This window comes from Euprymna scolopes, chromosome 9 (assembly GCF_053919585.1).
Source record: "Euprymna scolopes isolate OS-2025 chromosome 9, ASM5391958v1, whole genome shotgun sequence".
Lineage (NCBI taxonomy): Eukaryota > Metazoa > Mollusca > Cephalopoda > Sepiida > Sepiolidae > Euprymna > Euprymna scolopes.
In genome coordinates this window covers 161,293,982-161,316,641 of record NC_136490.1, presented here as the reverse complement: position 1 = coordinate 161,316,641, position 22,660 = coordinate 161,293,982, and the positions used below count along the sequence as shown (strand labels likewise).

The 22,660-nt window shown below is 34.5% G+C and overlaps 1 protein-coding gene across 1 annotated transcript in view; it reads left to right on the top strand.

Annotated features, from left to right (window-relative positions):
- LOC145284961 (focadhesin-like) overlaps positions 1-22,660 on the top strand; it is a 219,436-nt gene that overhangs the window by 175,790 nt on the left and 20,986 nt on the right. Inside the window, exons 31-35 of the mRNA XM_080134064.1 lie at positions 640-720; positions 2,384-2,509; positions 4,297-4,412; positions 8,935-9,186; positions 15,438-15,637. Coding sequence (XP_079990190.1) covers positions 640-720; positions 2,384-2,509; positions 4,297-4,412; positions 8,935-9,186; positions 15,438-15,637 — 775 coding nt within the window. The remainder of the gene's footprint in view (positions 1-639; positions 721-2,383; positions 2,510-4,296; positions 4,413-8,934; positions 9,187-15,437; positions 15,638-22,660) is intronic.

Below are 22,660 nucleotides of genomic sequence, written 5' to 3'. Positions count from 1 at the left end.
ATGAAACACAAAATGTACGAAACATGAAACATGCAATGCATGAAACACAAAATGTACGAAACATGAAACATGCAATGCATGAAACACAAAATGTACGAAACATGAAACATGCAATGCATGAAACACAAAATGTACGAAACATGAAACATGCAATGCATGAAACACAAAATGTACGAAACATGAAACATGCAATGCATGAAACACAAAATGTACGAAACATGAAACATGCAATGCATGAAACACAAAATGTACGAAACATGAAACATGCAATGCATGAAACACAAAATGTACGAAACATGAAACATGCAATGCATGAAACACAAAATGTACGAAACATGAAACATGCAATGCATGAAACACAAAATGTACGAAACATGAAACATGCAATGCATGAAACACAAAATGTACGAAACATGAAACATGCAATGCATGAAACACAAAATGTACGAAACATGAAACATGCAATGCATGAAACACAAAATGTACGAAACATGAAACATGCAATGCATGAAACACAAAGTGAAAATATACAATCACTTCATGCACAAAGTCTCAGAAAAAAAGAAATGTTTTTTTCTGTTAATTTGTAATTTTATTTTAAAATTCTTTCATTAAAACATTTTTGCTTCCATTTTTCAGTTCCAAACAACTATCGTTATTTGGATAATAACTTGATTATTCGAGCTTTGATCGATTTCCTTATTGATGCTGGGAAATTAGGTAAGAAATAAAAGATGAATTCCTTTCATCCTGAAAACGTTTCTCTACAAGTTACACCAAAAAATATTTATATATACTAGCTGTTCCTTGCTAGTGTTACCTGATCATGTACTTACTGGCAATTTGGTTCGTTTTTTTTATGTTTAAACTTCCCCCCCCCCCCAATATTTTATTTTTTGTTCCAATCAAAGGAGAGTAACTCTGTATAAACAAATACTGAGTTATGTACGTTTTTTTAAAGATTACAAACATATGAAACTAATTCTCACCCAGACAAAGCATTTTCTCAACGGAGTAAATCGAATTACATTTTATTCTTTTAAACATACTGCCATGATCTACAAGTAAAACTGAAAAACCAGAATTATTGATTTTGTAGGAAGAAAGCTATCGATGACAAAGAAATAATAATAAAAAAACTAACTTTACTTTATGATATAATGTATGTCATGTAATACCACTTAAATAATGTTATATAGTAATTCAATTAATACTATATTGTATACTTACCTAACACCATATTGTCTGAAAAAATGAAGATATTTTCTTGATCTTAGAAATAGTACTGATACAGCTCTCTTTATACATTTGTATAAAAAAGAAGCAGACGATAAATGATTTTTTTCTAAATTCATTTAGTTAACAAATTTTAGATAATCAAAATTTATAGAAAAATGTATTTAAAAAAAAAACGAAAGAATGCTATTCTATAAATTTAACATTTTCTTAACTGAAATATTTTTTCTTGAAAAGTATCACTACACCTCACTTTATTTAAAACTAGCAGACCCTGTTGTCGGGGGAATTTTTAAAAAATGCTAACTAGAAAATATTATTTCAATTTTATTAATATAGCGATAAAGCTGAAAATGAATAGTTTTTCTATAAAATTCAACTCTCATCTAAAATTCTTACTTTTATGATACTTGAACCCCCTTCCAAAAATTTAATTTCAATGAAGAAAGCAAGTGTTTTGCTAGTAAATGTTATTATTTGTACTCACTAGGAGATCTCCCACAGACCATCATCAGAGATTACTCACTGACAAGCTTTAGTACTTTCCAGCCCTTTCAATAACCTTTGCAAATGATTTTTTGTTATCACAACAGCCAGTTGCCATTGACTTCTTGCATGCAATGACCATTGTTCTTCACTGGAATTTGGGCAACCATAAGTCTCTGAAAGGTCTCAGCCCTCTTCACACTCAAATAGTGGAGGTTTAGTTAATGCTTTCTCTCCTCAGTCTTTTCTCCAAGTTCTTCAAGATTATTATTATTATTTGTACTCTCTAAAAGTTTTCAGGCATACTATCATCAGAGATTACTCACTGATAATGATCAATGATATTCCCTGGAATCTGGGTGACAATAAGTTTCTCCAAATTACACTATTCTTCACCTGTTTTGATAACTTTTGGAGATTAATTTTAAATATGCATATTATTATTAGGCAACATTTGGCATTTTGTTAACATTAATATTTCATCCAGAGAGCAAGACGCACACTTCAAATGATACGGTGCATACGAGCTAGCACAAATACATGAGATTAAAATTTGTTCCAGATTCATCGATTCCTTTTTTTTTTTTTAACGAATGTTTCTGTTTATCATTTTATTTTTTTTAATCAAAATTGAATCTTCTTTTTGTTTTTTTGTTTTCAGGTCCTGATAAGATTTCCAGCTCTGAATTGAAACTGTCATTAACAGCCATTTACAAAGGCATCACCCGACCCCTGCCCCCACTCAATTGGGCTGCTGTTCTCGCTCCACTTCTGAGACAACCTTTTAGTAAGTTACCCCAACCCTTTTCCTTTTTTCAATCTAACATCAAAAAGAAACTCACATTTTCTTAATCATTTTCGTCTGGTTTACATACATGTGTTGGATGGCTTTTAGAAATTGATTTCTTCATTTGGCTTTCCTCTCCTAACTGACCTTGCTGCCTCAACTGTTCTATGTTTACTAACTCAAGAACTTTCATTCATTCTTTCAATGTGACCAAACCAACAAAGTCTCCTTTTCTGCTCATATCTTTCTCTGCCATGACTCAAATCCCATATCTGATCACTTTGATGCCTAATCTCAGTTGATGCTAGAATTATGGTTTATATTGCTTATATCCATCCTCTGTCATTGACTCTCAGCACGTTGGCAAATTAAATAAGTCATGTAGAAATACTGGATGAGAGTTGAGAACAGTTGAGGAAACAGGGTCGGTTGGCATGAGACGGTCAAGGAAAACTTGGTAGAAAGTAATAAGGATTGATTTTAGAGAAAGAGAGATAAATAAAGACTTGGTCAGAGATAGGTTAGTTTTGAAGTCACTTTCTGAAAGCTGTTCAACACATGCCAATGAATGTAATGATGATGATTTTCAAAGGAAGAAATGATTTTTTTTAATGCTTTTCATATTTGATCAATGTTTGTAATTCCCTTATTTTGTCCTTCAGTCCTCACATTCCATGAGCGATGTTTCTGACAAGGGGGAAAAATTGCTGTTTTCTGGGTTAGAATCTTTTCCATATAACATTTACCATTGACTATTTTTTGACCTTGAAGTGGTATTTTTAAGCTTCTCACATTAAGTGGCTTCATGCCTTGTCTAGAAAGATTTCCATAAAAAAGCTTCCAGTTAGTCGAAAGCATGTGTAATAAAGGAAATTCAAGACAGCAATATGACCATTACGTGATATGTTTCTGAATTTTTGAAATGACCATAATTTGTATCATTCGCATTCTTCAAACTATTGTTCTCATCTGGAGTTTTATCATCACAGCAATTCAACCAATGTAACCTCTGACCTTCTGCAGGTGTATCTTGTTGAACTCTGGAATATGTACGGGATTTTTAACGGAATCCCTTATTTAATCCACAGGGTTCACCTTCACCTGCTCCATGGTGGTTGCCGGTGGGGCACTACAGATGACCTGTCAACCAGTCCTCTTCATCTTTTCCTGTCCTCCGCACATTTGACCACCTCCCTGTGTAGGGGGTTCTGGATAGAGGTAGTATCTTATTTGTTCGATAGCTGCTCTTGCCTGGTTAGGACAGGCTTTACTGGTTTTCATCCAACTTCTGAATCTCTCCAAGCGCCACACCCAGGTTCACTGCTTCAGCTGGCGAGTTAAACTACATAAGTTAAACTACATAAAGGGGTGGTGTTGATATTGCATCACCGAGCAAAAGATTTCTTAGGAGTAGATCACCAGCCAGGGCGGAAGGAGGTCTTAAGAGCTTTAATAGCTGTGCCCGTCGCCAGAGTGAGCATCCAAGTTGTGGGAAGTCGATCATGGCCTTCATTGCCTAAGATTCGCTACATGATTAATACAACAATAGGGTTAGCACGCTCTTATTCTATCAACCATGACCAGGTAGAAGTCTTAAGTAATTCATAAATGTATTCTTAGTATTGTCCGCACTGAGGATTGAACCATCAACCTCTAGAAGAGTGTGATTTAGAACTGAATTTAACTTAGTACTTTATCTGTTACGACATGGATCCTTGCAATACTCCAAATAATACAAATCACATTATTTAACTTATTGAATAAATTTAAAATTCCTTTCTTTTCAGATTCGGAAGTAAAATACATCAGTCTGAAGGTGGCCATTTCCCAGTGTACATCGTCCTCAACAGCTGCCGTCTTCTTATCATCTTGGCTCAATTCGTCACTTTTTAATTCCCTTGATGTATGTCTAGCATATTTTTTAATACAAAATTAGAACAAAAAAGTATACTCTTTTCATCTTTTATTAAATAACTAGCCTGGGTGCCTAGCATTGCCCGGGTGTGTCAAGATGTGTGTAAGTTGAGCAATCAAAGCCCTAAAAAAAATTAATTAAAATACTTCAAAATAGCGATTACCCGTGCCTAATAAGTAAATATATCGAAGAATTTTTTCTTGGAATGCGATTTTCATACGAATCCTATACTGATTAAGTACCAGACTACTTTTAGATTGACTCAAGCTTTTCTGTGATAATTCTAATGATTCTTTTGCCTATGTCATATTAAATGTCATACTTAAATGTCATATTTAAATGTCATACTTAAATGTCATATTAAATGTCATACTTAAATGTCATGCTTAAATGTCATATTAAATGTCATATTAAATGTCATATTAAATGTCATATTAAGTGTCATATTAAATGGTCATATAATGATAGATATGTTGATATTTGAAACCCAAAATAAATGTCAGTTCATATAAAATATTGATGTCTTAAACCTTTACTGCTGCTTTGAATGGCTCCAAGTGCTGGTCATCAACAAAGAAAGCAGAAAGAAGACGATCAGTCATGGCAACAAAGATGAATTATTTCTTGTGGAATGTCTATTTACTCCTGTCATATCTGTGTATCTGTGCCAGATGATGACTAAATGTGTGTGTGTTTACGTAGTTTTTCTTTTTTTTCCTTTTTTTTTCTTTTTTTTTTATTCAATATTCACCCCAAACAAGGCAAGTGACACTTTGAAGTAGGGGGCTACTATCGGGGACCATTAGCGGAGACTTTATGAAGGGAGATGAGTAGAAAGATGTTTGTTCACATTACACTTGAACTTCTGCATATCAGTATACTTGGGAAAGCAGTATCCCAGAAGGGAGTTCTAAAGACTTGCAGTTCTGGGGAAGAAACTATTAGAGTAAAAGGCTTTCTTACACCTAGGGATCTCTACTGTAAAGGGGTGGGACTTAGCTGCTTGTCGGGTCCGTCGGGGGTAGTCACGTTGAGGAGGTACAAGTGCTCACAGTTCGTTAGAGCAGCCACCATAAAAGTATTTGTAGAACAGACAGAGGGATGCAACATTTCGTCGATGGGATAGGGGATGAAGCCTAGATGACAGTTCAGGACCGATCAGGTTGGCGACTCTCTCTTGAACCCTGTCCAGGAGTGAGAGACAAGCAGCAGATGCACCAGCCCAAATGTGACAGCAATTCTCCATACATGGGTGAATGGTGGCCTTATAGAGGTACAGGATACTTTCAGGCGTAAGTAGTTTTCTAGCACAGTAGAGAGAGCCCACCTTCTTTGCAGCAGTCTTGGCAATGCTCTCAATGTATATATTCCAGTTCATGTTCCCTGTATACGTTAGGCCAAGGAGTTTAAAGGAAGTACTTTCAGGCAGTGTATTCTTAGCCATTGCTATTGGTGGTAGAAAAGGTTTCTTGTAGTTATTGAAGGAAACAAGTTTAGTCTTGGCAGCATTGAATGTAACCATCCATTTTTATCCCCATTCCACTACATCCTCTAGTTATTCTGCCATTTCCTTAGATATGTGTTTATTTGTTTTCCCCTCATACCTGTTATAGAGAGTGGCGTCATCGGCAAATATAACCATCTCCAAAACAATTTTATCAGGGAGGTCATTTATGAATATCAGGAACAATAAAGGTCCAAGGATAGACCCTTGGGGTACCCGCATTTATATCATATTGTTTAGATGTACGACCGTAGAGGGCAACTCGGATTTTTATCTTACTTAAGAATTTAATTATATTGTGTATTCTTCCAGTGATTTAATTATATTGTGTATTCTTCCAGTGATACCATATGATTTAATTTTCCTTAGAAGACTAACATGCCATACCATGTCAAAAACCTTAGATATATCAAGGGCTACCGCTTTACCTTCCCCGGTTTTGTCCAGTGAACAGTATATACATTCAAAGACTACAGTTAAGATATCTGCCGTTGAACGAGCTTGCCTGAATCCACATTTTTTGTTGGTCAGGAGTTCAGCAGCTGTTAGGTGTTGGACTAGGGCTTGATTAACTAAGGACTCAAATATTTTGGCGAAAAGTGGGAGGAGACTAATGGGGCGATAATTAGTGGGTCAGTTCTTTCACCAGAATTCTTGAAAACTGGTACCACAGAACCGGTTTTCTAGCAGTCGGGAAAGCAAGATTCGTTAAGGCATTTATTGTAAAGTTTAGAGAGAACTGGAGCAATCTCAGCAGAACATTTTTTTATTAGCACAGCCGGGATGAGATCTGGTCCACATGCTTTTGAGGTGTCTAGGTTTTTATGATACCATGCACCTGAGAAGGGGTGATTTTCAAATCTAGTGTGGCATCTGTCCGCAAAGGAAAGTCGGGGAGGGAGTGGTGTGCCGGGTCCAGTGTGGAGTTTGAGGTAAATCGACTGGCAAGCAGATTTGCCTTGTCGGTTGCCGTGCAAGCAACCTCATGATTGTTTGATAGTGGAGGGAATTGTCAACTGCCCATTATTTACTACACTGTTGTAGATTTTCCAAAAATCACGGGTTCCTAATTTCTGTGCTTCGATGCATTTTCTGGTGGTTTCAGAGTAATCTGTCTTAGCTGTCGCTATCACTCTCTTACAATTATTTCTAGCTTCTATATACTTCTGTCTGTTTGCACTGGACATGTCGGTTGAATCTGCGAAACGCATGCTGCCTTTGAGCAATGGCAGCTGCACAAGCAGAGGTAGTATTTGATATGTGTGTGTGTGTTTATGTAGTATTTGATGTGTGTGTGTGTATGTGCTTATGACATATAGACTAAATTGGGAGTGAGTCAGTAATCATGCTAGCCAGCTGAATAATATATTTTGACTGACTGAAAACTTGCTTTATTTAGTTTTGCACCTTTTTTCAACAGCTCCCTTAGTGGGGGGAGCACATAGATATTCAGTACATAGAGATTTGAGACCACTTCCATTGTTTTCCCTGGATAATTTTATACATAAAACATTTCTGTTGGGTTAATTAATAACCTGTAATAATGTAATAATAATCTGTTGTCTTGATTAATAACATTTGTTAGTCAATTGTGAAGTAAATAAAGAAAATGTACCTTTCTTCCTTTCATGACTTCATATGGGAAGTTATACCAACAGCTGACAAAAGAAAACAAATCAATTAACAACGTAACATTTTCTTAGTCTTTACACACAGACACAAAAGAACACATCTGTTTATTCACTGTTACATACACAAAGAGAAAAACATGGTTACACACACAAAGAGAGAAAAACACGTCACACACGCATTTTTATATACAGTCAAAAAGTAGACAACTCAAAGCCACCCAACGCCAAAAGCACACATCAGCACAAAACAGACAAGGGTAGGCAACTTCAAGTTACCTAAGCCCTTCATCACTGAAAAATAATTTAAATCACTGAAAAGTAAGCAGAATCTGGAACTGTCAAAGGGAGACAACTCACACAGCACTAAAACCCGACTTAGCGGTGATAAATTTCCAATAATTTCAATTTCATCAAAAAAGAATATATTCAAAGTTTTATGATAGTTTCTGCATTCATAGCTCCCTTAGGGGTGGGTACACTTAGAAATTCAAAACCACTTGTATTGTCTCCCCCACCCCATCCCGAAAAATTTTACATATAAACACACATAGTTTTTAATCTAGTACCTCTAACTTTTCTATAGAGAACACACACACGCACTGACATTTATATATAAGAGTTGGATAAAATAATGGAATATTTTGTGGTTAGTGGTTTTTTGATGGCAACCCTCCCATGAAATTCAGCCTTGTGAAGCTCTTGGCGAAAAGTTTTTTTTTGAAACAGGATTATTCAAATGATTGTTAAGCTCTTAATTTTGAGTGCCGTAATTTTGTGCCCTTTCTTCACAATAAAAGCCTCTATGATCTTTTTCAAACAACTCTGATTTTCTTCCAGAATTTTGTTTAGAATATGTTTTTTTTATCCTTTTTCATAGTCTGTCATCATCTTTGAGATAGTTCCTCTCAATATGGCCACCATCTCAGCCTCCTACATTACAGTAGCACCTGCCATACAGGCACCAACAATCTGTCCTCTTTGAGAAATCTTATAGATTTGTCATTTTAATTTTTTTTCTGACTGATATTCACTATCTTAAAATTAAAAAAATAACTTTAACCAATTAATTCAGGGCAATAATAACCATAAATAAAAAAAATAAAAAAATGAAACTGACATTTTGATATCTTTCTTCAATTTTTATAGGCGTTTTAAAATGAATACAAAATTCACAAGGTGTTTCTATTATTTTGTCCAACCTCTGTATATAGATGAATTTTTTTAAATACCTGGGAAACTTGTTTTAAAATCTAGGTCATAATTTGAGGTTAGGATTATCTTCAATTTACTATTGTTAATATAAATTATTATTGTAATAAAGATATAAAAAATGAAATCCTAGTTACCGACGTCATTTTTTCTTTTTTCTTTTCAGATGGAATGCCAAAACATAATATTTGATAATCTGGAGCATCTCATAAAATGTATCCCTATCAAAACTCTACAAGATTTCATGGAATATGACTGCATGAACCCTTTTCTCCATGAAGGGAAACAGTCACAGTGTCCAGTAATTCTGCGAGGCCTCCATAAAGCCCTTCTCGTAAATGACCCTCCAGAATTTGTGACAGAACTACTTTACAAAACAACAGAGAATCTTTACAGATCTCTAACACCAACTTATCAGGTATGTATGCGGTTAAGACAAAACGTTGTGCTGCATCGTGTTCCATTAATGACTTAATAGAAACCGTGGACAATCCACTATTTATGTTTTTGTTTTTTTACTCTTCTTAACCCAAAACAAGGCACATACTATTTGGAATTATATCTACAGGGACATTATGTAGGGAGTTGAGCATCGAGATGTCTGTTCACATTCCATTTAAACTTCTGTATGTGAATACAGTAAAGGAAGCAGGAAACTGGGAGGGAACTCCGAAGTCTAGCAGTTTGCGGAAAGAAGTTATTTAAAATAGAGGGCTTTCCGACATCTAGGGATCTCTACAATGTAGAGGTGGGATTTTGCTGCTTGTCGAGTTAGTTGGGGTATTTACATCGGGAGGGGGGGGGGGTTACGTGCTAAAAGTTCATCAGAGCATATCTCGATCCCGTTAGAATACTTGTAAAATAGGCACAGGGATGCAATATTTGTGATGATGGAACAAGGTTGAAGTTGACAGTGCGGCACCTATGAAGTTGGAGACTCTTTTCTGTACCCTGTCTAAAAGAAAGAGACTAGTGAATCTTTTTATAAACATGCACTAGGTTTAGCCATGCATGTGAATGTCGGACATTACAGGTGACAAATGTTTGGCCAAAGTGGGTGGTGGGGGGCATAGAGAATTGAAAATATCTCTGGTTGGAATCTGGATATCTAAGAAATGTTTTTCGTTTCCCGATTTATCGGAGAGGGACCTATGTTTTCAGTGGCGTCGGTATGTCTGTCCGGGCGTCCATTAGTCCAGACAATTGCCAGATAACTGTCGATTAGTTTTTCCTGAAATTTTGCCACAAATTGTATTTCATTAAATAGATGTGCACAGTAAAAAAAATGTTTTGCGAAAATTCTCGTTGCATCCCCAGGGGCTCAAAAGAGGTAAAAAATGGCCCAAAATGGACAAAAATGACACATTTTGCCCCATAACTTTGGATCCATCCATTAGATTTTTCTGAAACTTGACTAAATGTGGAATCCCATTGTTCTTAATATAAATCCAATATTGCTGACACTGGCAAAATTCTGGTTTGCATCCCTCTGGGACTTTTAGGGCTAAAAAAACATGCCTCTTTGGAGCTCTTTTTTGCGTATTACTCAAAAACTTGATGTGTATGTCTATATAGTGGTTTTCCATGGTGCTTAATTCAAATATACATGTCTTAAGGTGTGAAACTGCACCGTTTGTCCATTTTCACTGAGATTTGGCATTCCCAGGAGCTCAAAAGGGAGTCATAAATGCCCCAAAATTGTAAAAACTGACACTTTTTACCTCATAACTTTTGCTCCATTCATTAGATTTTTCTTAAACTTGGCAAAAATGTGAAAGCAACGTTGGCCCTTCACACTTCTCACATTCATCATTTCTTCACTATTTTTTGTGACGTCATCTCACATGCAGTACCAGAGGAGGACCATGCACGTGCGTCTTGTTTTGTATGAAATAAAATAAGTCCCTCTTTAAACAAGATTCCGACTGAAAGCAACTCGCTTGAGAAAAATGATGTCTAAGATTATATGCACATGTCCTTTGAATGGACATTGTCTAACCATTATCTCTACTAAATATCTCAAGCAGTTAGCTTCTGTGTGGTTGAGTGGTGATCACTAGCAAATGCTAAAATTTAAGATTTTCAGTCAGGGGTAAAAAGATTCTAGAAGATAGGAAAGAAGAGGAGGCAGTTAGAGCCAACCCTTTGAACATAACACATGCAGTCAGTTTTTCTGAGGGCTGGTGTCTAGTTGAACCAGTATGCCTCTTCAGGCAAGGTGAACTCTTAGTTAAAGAATTGGGTTGATTGAATTTTAAATTTTAATTATTTAGACAAAGGTCTCATTTTGCCAGTCTAAGAAAATGAGTAGCATTTTAACCGTGATAGAAAAATAAATATCTGTTTTTTAGAACTGGAGGTGTGGTTTTTGTTTGAAAGGAGAGTTCTTTTAATGTTCTGAATTTTTTAGATGAGGGCTGATTGTTTATATTACTTGTATTGATCGAACTATTGTGTTATTTATGCAACGTTTCGGTTGGATTGGCCTTCAACTGTTTTCAGTAATGTTGGTTGTTGCTGGAATAGAAAAGAGGAAAGTTACTGGCTCCATAGATATTTTCATATTCTTTGAGGTAGTGTCTATGATTATTGTTTCATATTTGTGAAAAGTTGGATGACAAAGTTCTTTTGTCGCAACACTGATTGAAGTGAACGACTAGTATGAACTGACACAACGAACGGGACAGTCATAGCCTGTGTAGTACATGCAGATTCCTACTTCATCTGTTGTATATTGTTGTTGTGTTTAAAAATATTTTCATTCTATCTTCATTGAGTGCTAACACAAATCTCACAAATGCCACCTCTGTTCAAAGTGACATATACTTATCAAACTATATAATAGTTAATGTAGTTTCAAGATATATCTCGTTGTGGTAATCTATTTCCAAAATGATCATAGGAGTTTATGACATATTTCAATTCGATAAACGTCAAACACAAACTTGGATCCCATCATATTATAGTACCATTTTTGGAAGGAACAAATACTACACTTTGATTCCAGGCAAAAAATATTATTTAAAATTTTATCTAATGTCATTAAATAGAACATAAAAATCAAGCTAAAATATACTTAATTCATCTTCAGGATAAAATGAAAGTGTCCAATGATGATACAGTAAAAATATTGTGCAGTCTGTATTCCTGCCAGACGGTTGTAAAATGGAAGAAAGTTTGATTCTAGTTTTAAGATTCACATTTGATTCAACAACATTTAATGAAATTTATAAAACTACTTTTTTTTTCAATGCATCTTTGGCAATCCGACGATCTCATCTTTTAAAAAGGAGGTGAAGGTTAATAACATGGATCTGATATAACTTGACATTGATGGTGTATTTACGACAATAGTACCTGCCTAGTTGAGTTCAAGTAGATGCCACTGCACATTTATCACTGAGGTAAACACAATATTGAACATAATGGAATATAACTTTAATTGCAAATGAAAAAAAAATAATTCATGAAATTGTTGTCACTTTTTCTCTTTTTTTTTCTTTTTTTTTTAAATAATCAACAAAATTGTTTCCACTTTTTTTTTTCAAGAAAATAATCTTAGAATTATTTAAAAAATAAACCTGAAATTGCTTTCACTTTTTTTTAAAGAAGATAATGTTAGAATTATTTGAAAATAAAAAAGAAAAAAACTGCAAAATGAAATGTTTATATTAAGTTAAACACTGTTTCTATGCTTGACAAGGATCTTTACCATCAAAATCAAGTTAATTTTTAAGTAAATAAATCTTTATATAGATATACTAGACGCTGTATGTATTGTGCTGTGATGTTAGTATCTGGGACGCATTAAAAAAACAGTGGGAGAGATGCATCCTTGGCCTTCACTAAGACATGCTTCTAGGAAAAGGAAAATTTTGATATAAAAACCTGATGCTTATGTCTGCTTCATTTTGTATTAATTATTTGCACCGACTCGCTACATAATGTCCCCTTGTAGGCCTGGTTTCCAACTGGCAATATGTCTTGTTTGGGGTGAATAACAGTTTTAAAAAAATGGTTATAATGTTAAGTAACTTCCACATGTTCTGTTCAATTGAGACCATCACATACACATCAACACAGAAAATGACAGCCAACTTTTTGAACACGTGATTACTATGAAATATTCCTATTTTTATCAATAATAGAAGATAATTGTAATCAAGTGTTTTTTTTGGGGGGGGTCAACTTTCTAAGTTTTTTGTATTTTTATTTTCAATATTTTACCTTTTCTCTGTTTTATTTTGTTTTTTATTCATTTTTATTTCAGTATTTCACTTTTTCTGTTTTATTGTTTTTTAATTATTTATTTTTTCAATATTTCGTCTTTTCTCTGTTTATTTTGTTTTATTTTTTTTTCCAATATTTCACCTTTTCTGTTTCATTGTTTTTTAATTTTTTTTGTTTTCAATATTTCCTATTTTCTGTTTTATTTTGTTTTTTATTTATTCATTTTGTATGTTTTTAATATTTCATTCTTTCTCAGTTTTATTTTTTAGTATTTTTTTTTTCAACTAGCAGTCTAGCCCGGCTGTGCTCTGGCCCTATGTATTGTTCATAACTTTATATGTATATATATATATATATTAAAAAGTTTGACTCATGTCCAGGTAACCTACATCTAAAATTTCAAGTGTTAAACCTCAAAATTGGCGGAGGAGTTTGGTAGAGTCTGCAAAGGTCAACTCTTAACTTTGAGCTCTTGGCAGCCAAATTTTCACCTAAAAACTGATTAAAAAGCTTGCTGCACATCTAAATATCCTTTATATATAAAATTTCAAATGTTTAAAACCAAAATTGGCTGCAAAGGTCAAATCTTTTGTACTTTAACCCCTTGGCAGCCAAATTTTCGGCCAAAAAACGATTAAAACGGTTGCCCTATGTCTGAATACACTTTATGTAAAATTTCAAATTTTTAGACCAAAAATTGGCTGAGAAGTCAATTTTTTGAAAAAATTGACCCTAGTTTTGACCCCTTAACATTTATTGTTTTGGGTTTAATCAAGTTAAATAGTTCGATCCATGTCCAATGAACCTACATCTAAAATTTCAAGTGTCGGAGGAGTTTAGTAGTGTTTTCAAAAGTTAAATCATTGAACTTTGACCCCTTGACAGCCAATTTTCTGTCCAAAAACCAATTAAAAAGATTTTCCCAAATCTCAATACTCCTTATCTCAAATCTCAAGTCTGTAGACTGAAAATTGACAGAATAATTTGGGAAATGTACACACACAGACAGACACACACACAATTTTACTTTTATAGATATACTATCAATTCTGTCCGGCTTTGCTCGGGCCCTATGTATTGTTCATAAATTTATGTGGATATGTATATATTAAAGTGTGAATATGTACGATAATGTCTTTCTATATAATAGGCTTCATTAACTACTATAGAGAAAAGAGAGCACAGACGTCAAATTTTTTTTAACTTTGACCCCAATTTTGACCACTTCACATTTATAGTTTTGCGCTCAAATTAAATTAAAATGTTTGACTCATGTCCAAGTAGCCTACATCTAAAATTTCAAGTGTTTAGACCCAAAATTTGTGGAGGAGTTTGGTAGCGACTGCAAAGATCAACTCTGTAAACTTTGCCTCTTGTCAGCCAAATTTTCGCCCAAAAACTGACCCCAATTATGACCCTTAACATTTATTGTTTTGGGCTGAAATGAAATTATAAAGTTAGATCAATGTACAAGTAACCTATATCTAAAATTTCAAGTGTTTTGACCCAAAATTGGCAGAAGAGTTTGGTAGAGTTCTCAAAGGTCAAATCTTTGAACTTTGACCCCTTGACAGCCAAATTTCTGTCCTAAAACCGATTAAAAATCTTGAGTCTGTAGCCCAATAATTGACAGTTATTTGGTAGGAAAGTGTACACACACACACAGACACGTTCACTTTTATAGATATACTAGCATGGGTGCCCGGCATTGCCCGCATATTTGGAGGTGTATGTTGAGCAAAAAAAAAAAGCGGCCAATTTTTTTTTAACTTTGACCCCTATTATTACCCCTTAAAATTTATTGTTTTGGGCTCAAATCGAGTTATTAAGTTGGATCCATGTCCAAGGAACGTATATCTAAAATTTAAAGTGTGTAGACCCAAAATTGTCAGAGGAGTTTTATAGAGTTCTCAAAGGTCAAATCGTTGAACTTTGACCCCTTAATCGCCAAGTTTCTGGCCAAAAACCGATTACATCGATTTTCCCAAATCTCTGTACCCTGTATATCAAATTTCGAGTCTGTAGACTAAAAATTGACAGAATTATTGCGTAGGGAAATGTACACAGACACACACACACGCACAGACAGACGCTTTCACTTTTATAGATATATAGATAAGTATTTCATCTTTTCTCTGTTGTATTTTGTTTTTTATTTATTTCTTTATTTTTTAATATTTCACTCTTTCTGTTTTATTTTGTTTTTTGTTTTTTTTTCAATATTTCACTTTCTCTTTTTTTTTGTTTTTTCATTTATTGTTTTATTTTTGTCAATATTTCACCTTTTCCCTGTTTTATTTTGTTTTCTTTATTTGTTTCTTATTTTTTCAATATTACACTTTCTAACATTTGTTTTTTTTTTTTAAATTATTTTTATTTTTCCAATATTTCATTGTTTCATTTATTTTATTTTTTAAATATTTCACTTTCTCTCTGCAGCCTGACACATACAATACAATGTGCGAATGTTTATCTGCTTTACCTGACAACAGATTTGATGCTTTAATTGAAGATGACTTCTCCGACACGCAACTTTTTTTGAAAGGAACCTACACCCGTTGCTTCTTGATAGCCAATGGCAAACAACCAATTGCTTTATTGAATTATTGCATCGATGCCATCATCAACGCTGGATTTGTGTAAGATTTTTCTTCTCTCTTCTTTGCAATTTTAAACTGTTTTCTTTTCTATTCAACAGAGCTCGATGGTTCCAGTAGCCACACTGTTCATCAGATTTAATTTAACATGATGGCATGTGTTGGACGGTTTCAAGAAATTGACTCCCAAGCTAACCTATCTCTGTCCGGTCTTTAGTCATCCCTCTTTCTCTCACATCCGTTCTTATTACTTCCTCCAATGTTTTCCTTGGCTTTTCCTGTTATCTCAACTGTTCTACATATATTAACCCAAAAACTCTCGTCCATTCTTTCAATGGGTCTATATTATCAAAGTCCATGCAACACATGTCCTCAACCCTCACTGGCCAGGTTTCACTTTCATACATCATCCCACTGCATACTCATGCCTGATAAACTCTTCTCTTAGTTGACAGTGGTAATTCTCTGCTGGTTAGTGATGACAGAAATTCTTATCAATTTTTTGCTTCTGCACTTCAGTTGTGTTAACAGCTGAAAGTGTGATGTCGCATATGAATCAAACAAAAAAAAAAAAGTCTGGGTCGACATTTTTTCAACAAAAGCATTTATTACTCTCCCATCTCGACACAACTTAAAAAGTCTCTCACTGCCACATGTCCATTTCACGGCTTGTGTTTCTCTTTCTTCCGACCGCACACTGGCCATATCCAGCCCATTCTTTTTTTATTATATTTTCACCCCAAACAAGGCACATTGCCACTTTGATGTAGGGGGCTACTATCAAGGACATAAGCAACAGGGGTACTATGTAGGGAGTTGGGCAGCAAGATGTCAGTTCACATTACACTTGAACTTCTGCATGTCAGTACAGTTGGGGAAGCAGCGACCCGGAAGGGAACTCCAAAGTTTAGCAGTTCTGAGGAAGAAACTACTGGAGTAGAAAGCTCTCTTAAATCTAGGGATCTCTGCTGTGAAGGGGTGGGATTTAGCTGCTTGTCGGGTTTATTTACGTCGAGGGGGTACAAATGATTGCAGTTCATCAGAGCATTCACCATTAAAATACTTGTAGAACAGGCAAAGGGATGCAACGTTTCGTCGATGGGACAGAGGCTGAAGCTTAGATGACAGTTCAGGACCTATCAGATTGGCAACTCTCTTTTGAACCTTGTCTAGGGGCGAGAGACTAGTAGCAGATGCACAAGCTATATGCTCAGTCTGTTAAATCCAAAGTAGCTGAGCAGCGGCTTGGTTCCCAGCAGTTCTGGCAAATAGCAAACAGGATCTTGAACAGAAGTGTGCGTTCTATCCCAACTATCATCAATGGACCTGAGGTCATCTCGTCAGCATCAGACAAGGCCAGACTATTTGCCAAGAACTTTGCAGCTAATTCTACCCTATGCGACAATGACCATCAACTCCCTGTATTTTCTCCTATAACAGACAACACGCTATGCAACATACAAATATGTGCGTGAGGTCGCCAAGCTAATCAAGAACCTTGATTCCAGTAAAGCAACTGACCCTGATGGCATTCCAGTTATAGTGCTGAAAAAGCTCCAACCAGAACTTGCCCCCATACTTACAAAACTGTTTAAGCATTGCCTTAACGAGAAGTGCTTTCCAACACCCTGGAAAACCTCATCAGTATGCCCTGTATTTAAGAATTCAGGTGAAAAGTCATCTCCCTCTCAGTACAGACTAATAAGTCTCCTGTGTGTCATGAGTAAGTTGTTGGAATCTTTATTAAATAAAGAAGTAGTCAATCACCTCAACAGAAACAGCCTTCTTAGTGACACGCAATATGGTTTCCGCTCTGCAAGATCTACCGCAGATGTGCTAACGGTTATATCACACAGGATTAGTGAATCTCTTGACAAAGGTTTCCTTTCTAGGGCAATTGCTCTTGACGTATCGAAGGAATTCGATAAGGTATGGCATAAGGGCCTACTTAACAAGATTTCCAGCTACGGTATTACTGGAAATGTTTTCTCAATATCATTTCTCTCCGATAGGTTTGTAAGAGTAGTGGTTGATGGGCAGAAATCAGAGGCCCACAGTATTAATGCTGGAGTCCCTCAGGAGTCCATCCTGGGTCCAACTCTCTTCCTGATCTACATCAATGATCTCCCAAAACACATACTTAAATCATTCGTTGACATCTATGCTAATGACACGACCATCTACGGCAACACATCAAAGGCCTTAAATGACAAAGTTCTCTCTAATTCTCTCTCCTCTGATCTTGAGCACATGGTACAATGGGGGAAGAGGTGGCTGGTCACTTTTAATGCATCCAAAACCAAGCTTCTATCCTTACATCATCAACGCACTGATCCTCATCTGGCATCAATTGAAATGGATGGCTCTCGTCTTGGAGAGGCTCCATGTTTTGACCAGCTTCTGGGTTTGACCTTTACTCCTGATCTAAAATGGAACACGTACATCAAATCTGTTGCCAGGGACGCTGGGAAAATGGTGGGATCCTTCTACCGCTCCAGGAGATATCTCACTACTGATGCAATTCTCTATCTTTATAAAAGCCAAGTACGTCCAAGGATGGAGTACTGCTGCCACATCTGGGCAGGAGCTGCTAAAAACAGCCTATCCCGTAGATTCCATGAGCAAAGCTTCTTTTTATAACTTTATTCTCTGTTTTTCGTTTCACTCTCGGTCCTGGATATGACCTTAAACTATATCCAGTGGTGAGGCCCCATCTTGCCGGCTTTGGGGAGTGTGAAGCCACCCTTTAATTGCCATTGCTCCCAGGTCCCCTCTGACCCGGAGTGGTAGTACCTGTTAGGGTTCCAACTATGGGTTAAATAGAAACCGACTTGAAAACAACAAATATATTCTATCAAAAAAATTGTTCTTCAAAATCTTTGGATTCGGCATTAAATAACCTGAAAAGAGTTGAAATGCCGTAAAACAAAATCAACCAACCAACCAACCTTTTCACTTTTTTTTTTTATTTAAATAATATGTTGCTGTGAACACCTCTAGACACACAAACACGTAACATATATATTATTTTGGGGGTTCGTCATAACTCATAGTAAACAAAAAAAAATTTATATATTATTGCAGGCTTTGTCCGATCCATAAATATATATATTATTTAAAGGGCTCGGACCAGTCTGTATATATTATTTGAGGGCGTGTACTAAAAGGAAAAAAATATATATTATTTGGCGGGCTCAGTCTGGTCCGTAAATATATATTATTAAGGGCTTGTTAAAATTCAACAAATTTTTCAGGGGCTTCGTCTGATCTGTAAAATATATTATTATGGGCTCGTAAAACTTAAAAAAATCTTTTGGAGGCTTCGTCTAACCCGTAAATAGCATCTATATATAGGGGGCATTGTCCATGCGACCCGTACATATTTTTTTTTTTTAAATAAAACAAAATACTTAAATATATTTTGGAGGCTCGATCCATCCATAAAAGAAATACTAAACAACTTAAACTCATATCAAAAACAAAAACAAACTTTTTAAATAATTTCTCTAAATCTGGCTATTACACAAAAATTTTCAAATTGAAAAAATTAATAAAATGAATGACAAATAAGAATTTTTAGTTCGTTCGTTTAATATAGTAAAAATATAAAACATAAAAAATAAAATTAAAATGTAACAAGAGTGCTCGTCTAAAAAAAAAACAGTTTTATAGAAATCGAGCATAAAACAAAATAATAAATAATAAAAACTAAATAAATCATTAGTGAAAATAAATAAAAGATAATTTAAATATTTGTTTTTATTTTATCTTATTAATAAAAAAATAAATAAAATACACACGTATTCAAAATAGTCAAAGGGAGATAACCTTATCCTTCAAATTCCGACATTCAAAAAACCAAATAAAAACAAAAAAGCGTTCGTTAACAGTATAAATAAATAAATAAAACCTAATAATAAATAAATCATTATTAAATAGAAATAAGATAAAATTAAAACAAATATTTAAATTATTTTATTAAAAAATAAATAAAAAATCCCAACACCTTCCCTGCAACCTTTTCGCTTTCATACTTGCAAAATTTAATGTAAAAAAATCCTCAGTTTCTGAGCCACTCCTAAGAACAGTTAACCAAATATTTTTTTGCTGTGAGAGATAAATTTTGTGGGTTTTTTGGTTTTTTGTTGTTTTTTTTTTTTTCTGGGGATGCTTATGCTTAAAGGTCAGTAAGCAAAATAATTACTTAACCTACGACTAACCCTAGGTCCGAGTTATTAGTCCCCATAAAAATTTTTTCCTTGACTCTATCACTTATCCTTAGTTCAAGTGACAACCACCTCTCAAACAAAGTATCTTTATAAAGCCTCACATAATTGCCAAAAAAAAAGTAGAACCTCTACCGAAAGAAATGCAGAGAAATTTGTCTTATATAGCAAAAATAAAAACTTGGTTAACTGCCCTAAAACGCTAGAATTACCTGGAAATGGGGAATTATTTTATGGTAAATTTATATGGTAACCTGATTCCTTTTTTTACCAAGTTTTTTCAGGGTGTTCTACATAATCGCCTTAAACAAGTAAAATCTCATTATTTTTTAAGGAGCAAAGAGTGTTAATCTGTGAACGTTAGGAATGTTATAGATTGGATTTATTGGCAGACTGTTATCCTTATCTTCAGAATTGTTGTTTCACCACATTTCGGCAAACTATTCCTCTGGCTTTCTTCAGGTGGTTAGAGGAATAGTTGGCCGAAACGTGGTGAAAGAACAACAAAAACTATGAAGATGAGAATAACACTTCGCAAATAAATAAATACACAAATTACTCATCTCAAAGGATTCCAATATAAAATATGTTATATACTGTGTATCAATGCATATTTTATATGTGTATTTACATGTGGTTCTTTTTGGATCATATGTTTTGTTCTTATTATTGTGAGCAATCAAGATGCAACAGCCCAACATTCAATGTTAAGATCACATACAGTTCTTCTTTTTTTTTTTTTACACAGTGGTCACCACTTATCAAGGTCCGAAGCCACTCAGGGATAAGAGTTATTGCAAGTACAGTATGTTAGTGTGGAAATTTAATGAAGTGTTTACTTAAGGGGGCGGTTCATTAGGAATTTATTAACATTGGACTTGAAGACATCCAGGTTGTAGTCAGGTAGGAAACAGGCACATGGAACAGAGTTCCACAGGCGTGCAGTTTAACACAATAAATAGGACATACAACATTTTAAACATGTTTATCCTTTGACTGCTAACTGCAGTCCAAATATTCTATCAGTAACAGCAATAAAATTTCAGGTGTGTGTTGTGCAGATAGATGGACATACTTTTAGTCTGTTGTTTTTTGGTTGCTTCTTCTTGCTGTGGTCCACACCTGACTTATGAACACTGGAATAGATATTTTTCCGAAATAGCATGCGAATGGAACAAAATTACAACTCGTTACACAAAATCCTTAATAAAACAAATTTTGTAAATATGATTTTTGGAAAGATGTTTTCTTTTTAAGTGGAAAATTTCTGAATAGTTATTTAATTTAAGAATTTTTGTTACATTCGATAATGAAATTATTAATGAACGAAAAAGTTTGACAGCAAAAATATCCGTCTGTAAATTGGTTTAAAAATATTTGTGTTTGCATTTGAGAAAACATTGAGTTTTGAGTGTAGTGTTATGTTAAACTCATTATTTTCAGCTATCAACATAATTTGCAATAATGAAAATCTGATTGATCCAAAGTGAATGTGATTATCAAGATTATCATTAATTAAAAAAAGCTTTAAAGTTAGTCTATTTTCACACCATCTTAGTTGAATAAATAATTTTCATAATTCCTGAAATTCTGTTTAATTATTCTGTGATACTGTCGATGATCCCCTCTTCCCTACTAAGTGTTGGGAAATAAAAAAGAAAGAGGAAATAAGTTTATCAACAGAACAAAGGTATAGGAAGTTACCCACCAAATAACACAGAAGAAAGCTAAAATAGGATTTTTAATCAAAGTGTGACAGTAATGGAAATAAAAGATTGGTATTACCCCTTTATGACCTGGTTGAACTAATTCGTTCAGTCATAAATAAATGAATATAACGGCATAAATAAAGTGGGAATTGATTCAAACATGCTTTGTACATATTAGTTCAGTATCTGGGTAGATGTTAGATACCTCCAGATTGCAACTATCCATTGCTTACATTCAGTATGCTGCCATCTAAAATTAACAAATATTTTTTAAATCATCTCCATCATAATTTATATCGTAAAGGGCTAATCATGGAGTGAACGTGTGTATTTGCTAACATGATTGGAAAAGAGAGTAAAAAGTTAGAAACAAATTCAAGATTTCAGTAACAAATTTGGGAAGAGCAATAAATAGATTGGACTGGAAAAGAAATAATGAAGTCATTTATTATTATGAACTATTTGCCGTGATTTTTGTTGAAGAAATCTTTTTTTTTTTATTCAAATTTTTTTTAACACGTTTTCATTTTTATCATTCTACTGTTGTATTTGTATGAACACGATGTCTTAACAGTTTTTTTGTATATCATTAAGAAATTCATCACTGTTAAGGTGATATTCAAATTAAAATTGATTCAAACACATCTTGTACGTATTAGTTCAGTATCTGAGTAGATGCCAGATATCTCCAGATTGCAGCTGTCCATTGCTTACGTTCAGTATTTTTTTTTAATCATCTCCATCATAATTCAGGTCATAAACGGTTAATATATGTTAGAATTATTTTTAGAAGTGGCAATGAAATTTACAAGAGTAGGGACAGTTTATAGACAGTTTTGGGTTTGTGACAGTTGAAGATAGTTGAGGAGTTGTGAGTTTGATACAGTTGAAGGCAGGTCATTATTTGGAACAGATCGAGAGTACTTTAGGGAATTGAAATTAGCTTACATGAACTGATGAATACGGCCTCGATAGAACATACATGTAGACGTTAGCGTGTAGCATGTCAATGATATCACACACACACACACACACCCAGAGTGTAACTAATATTTTTTTTTTTTTTTTTTTTTTACACAGTGATCACCACTTATCAAGGCCCGGAAGCCACTCAGGGATAAGGGTTATTG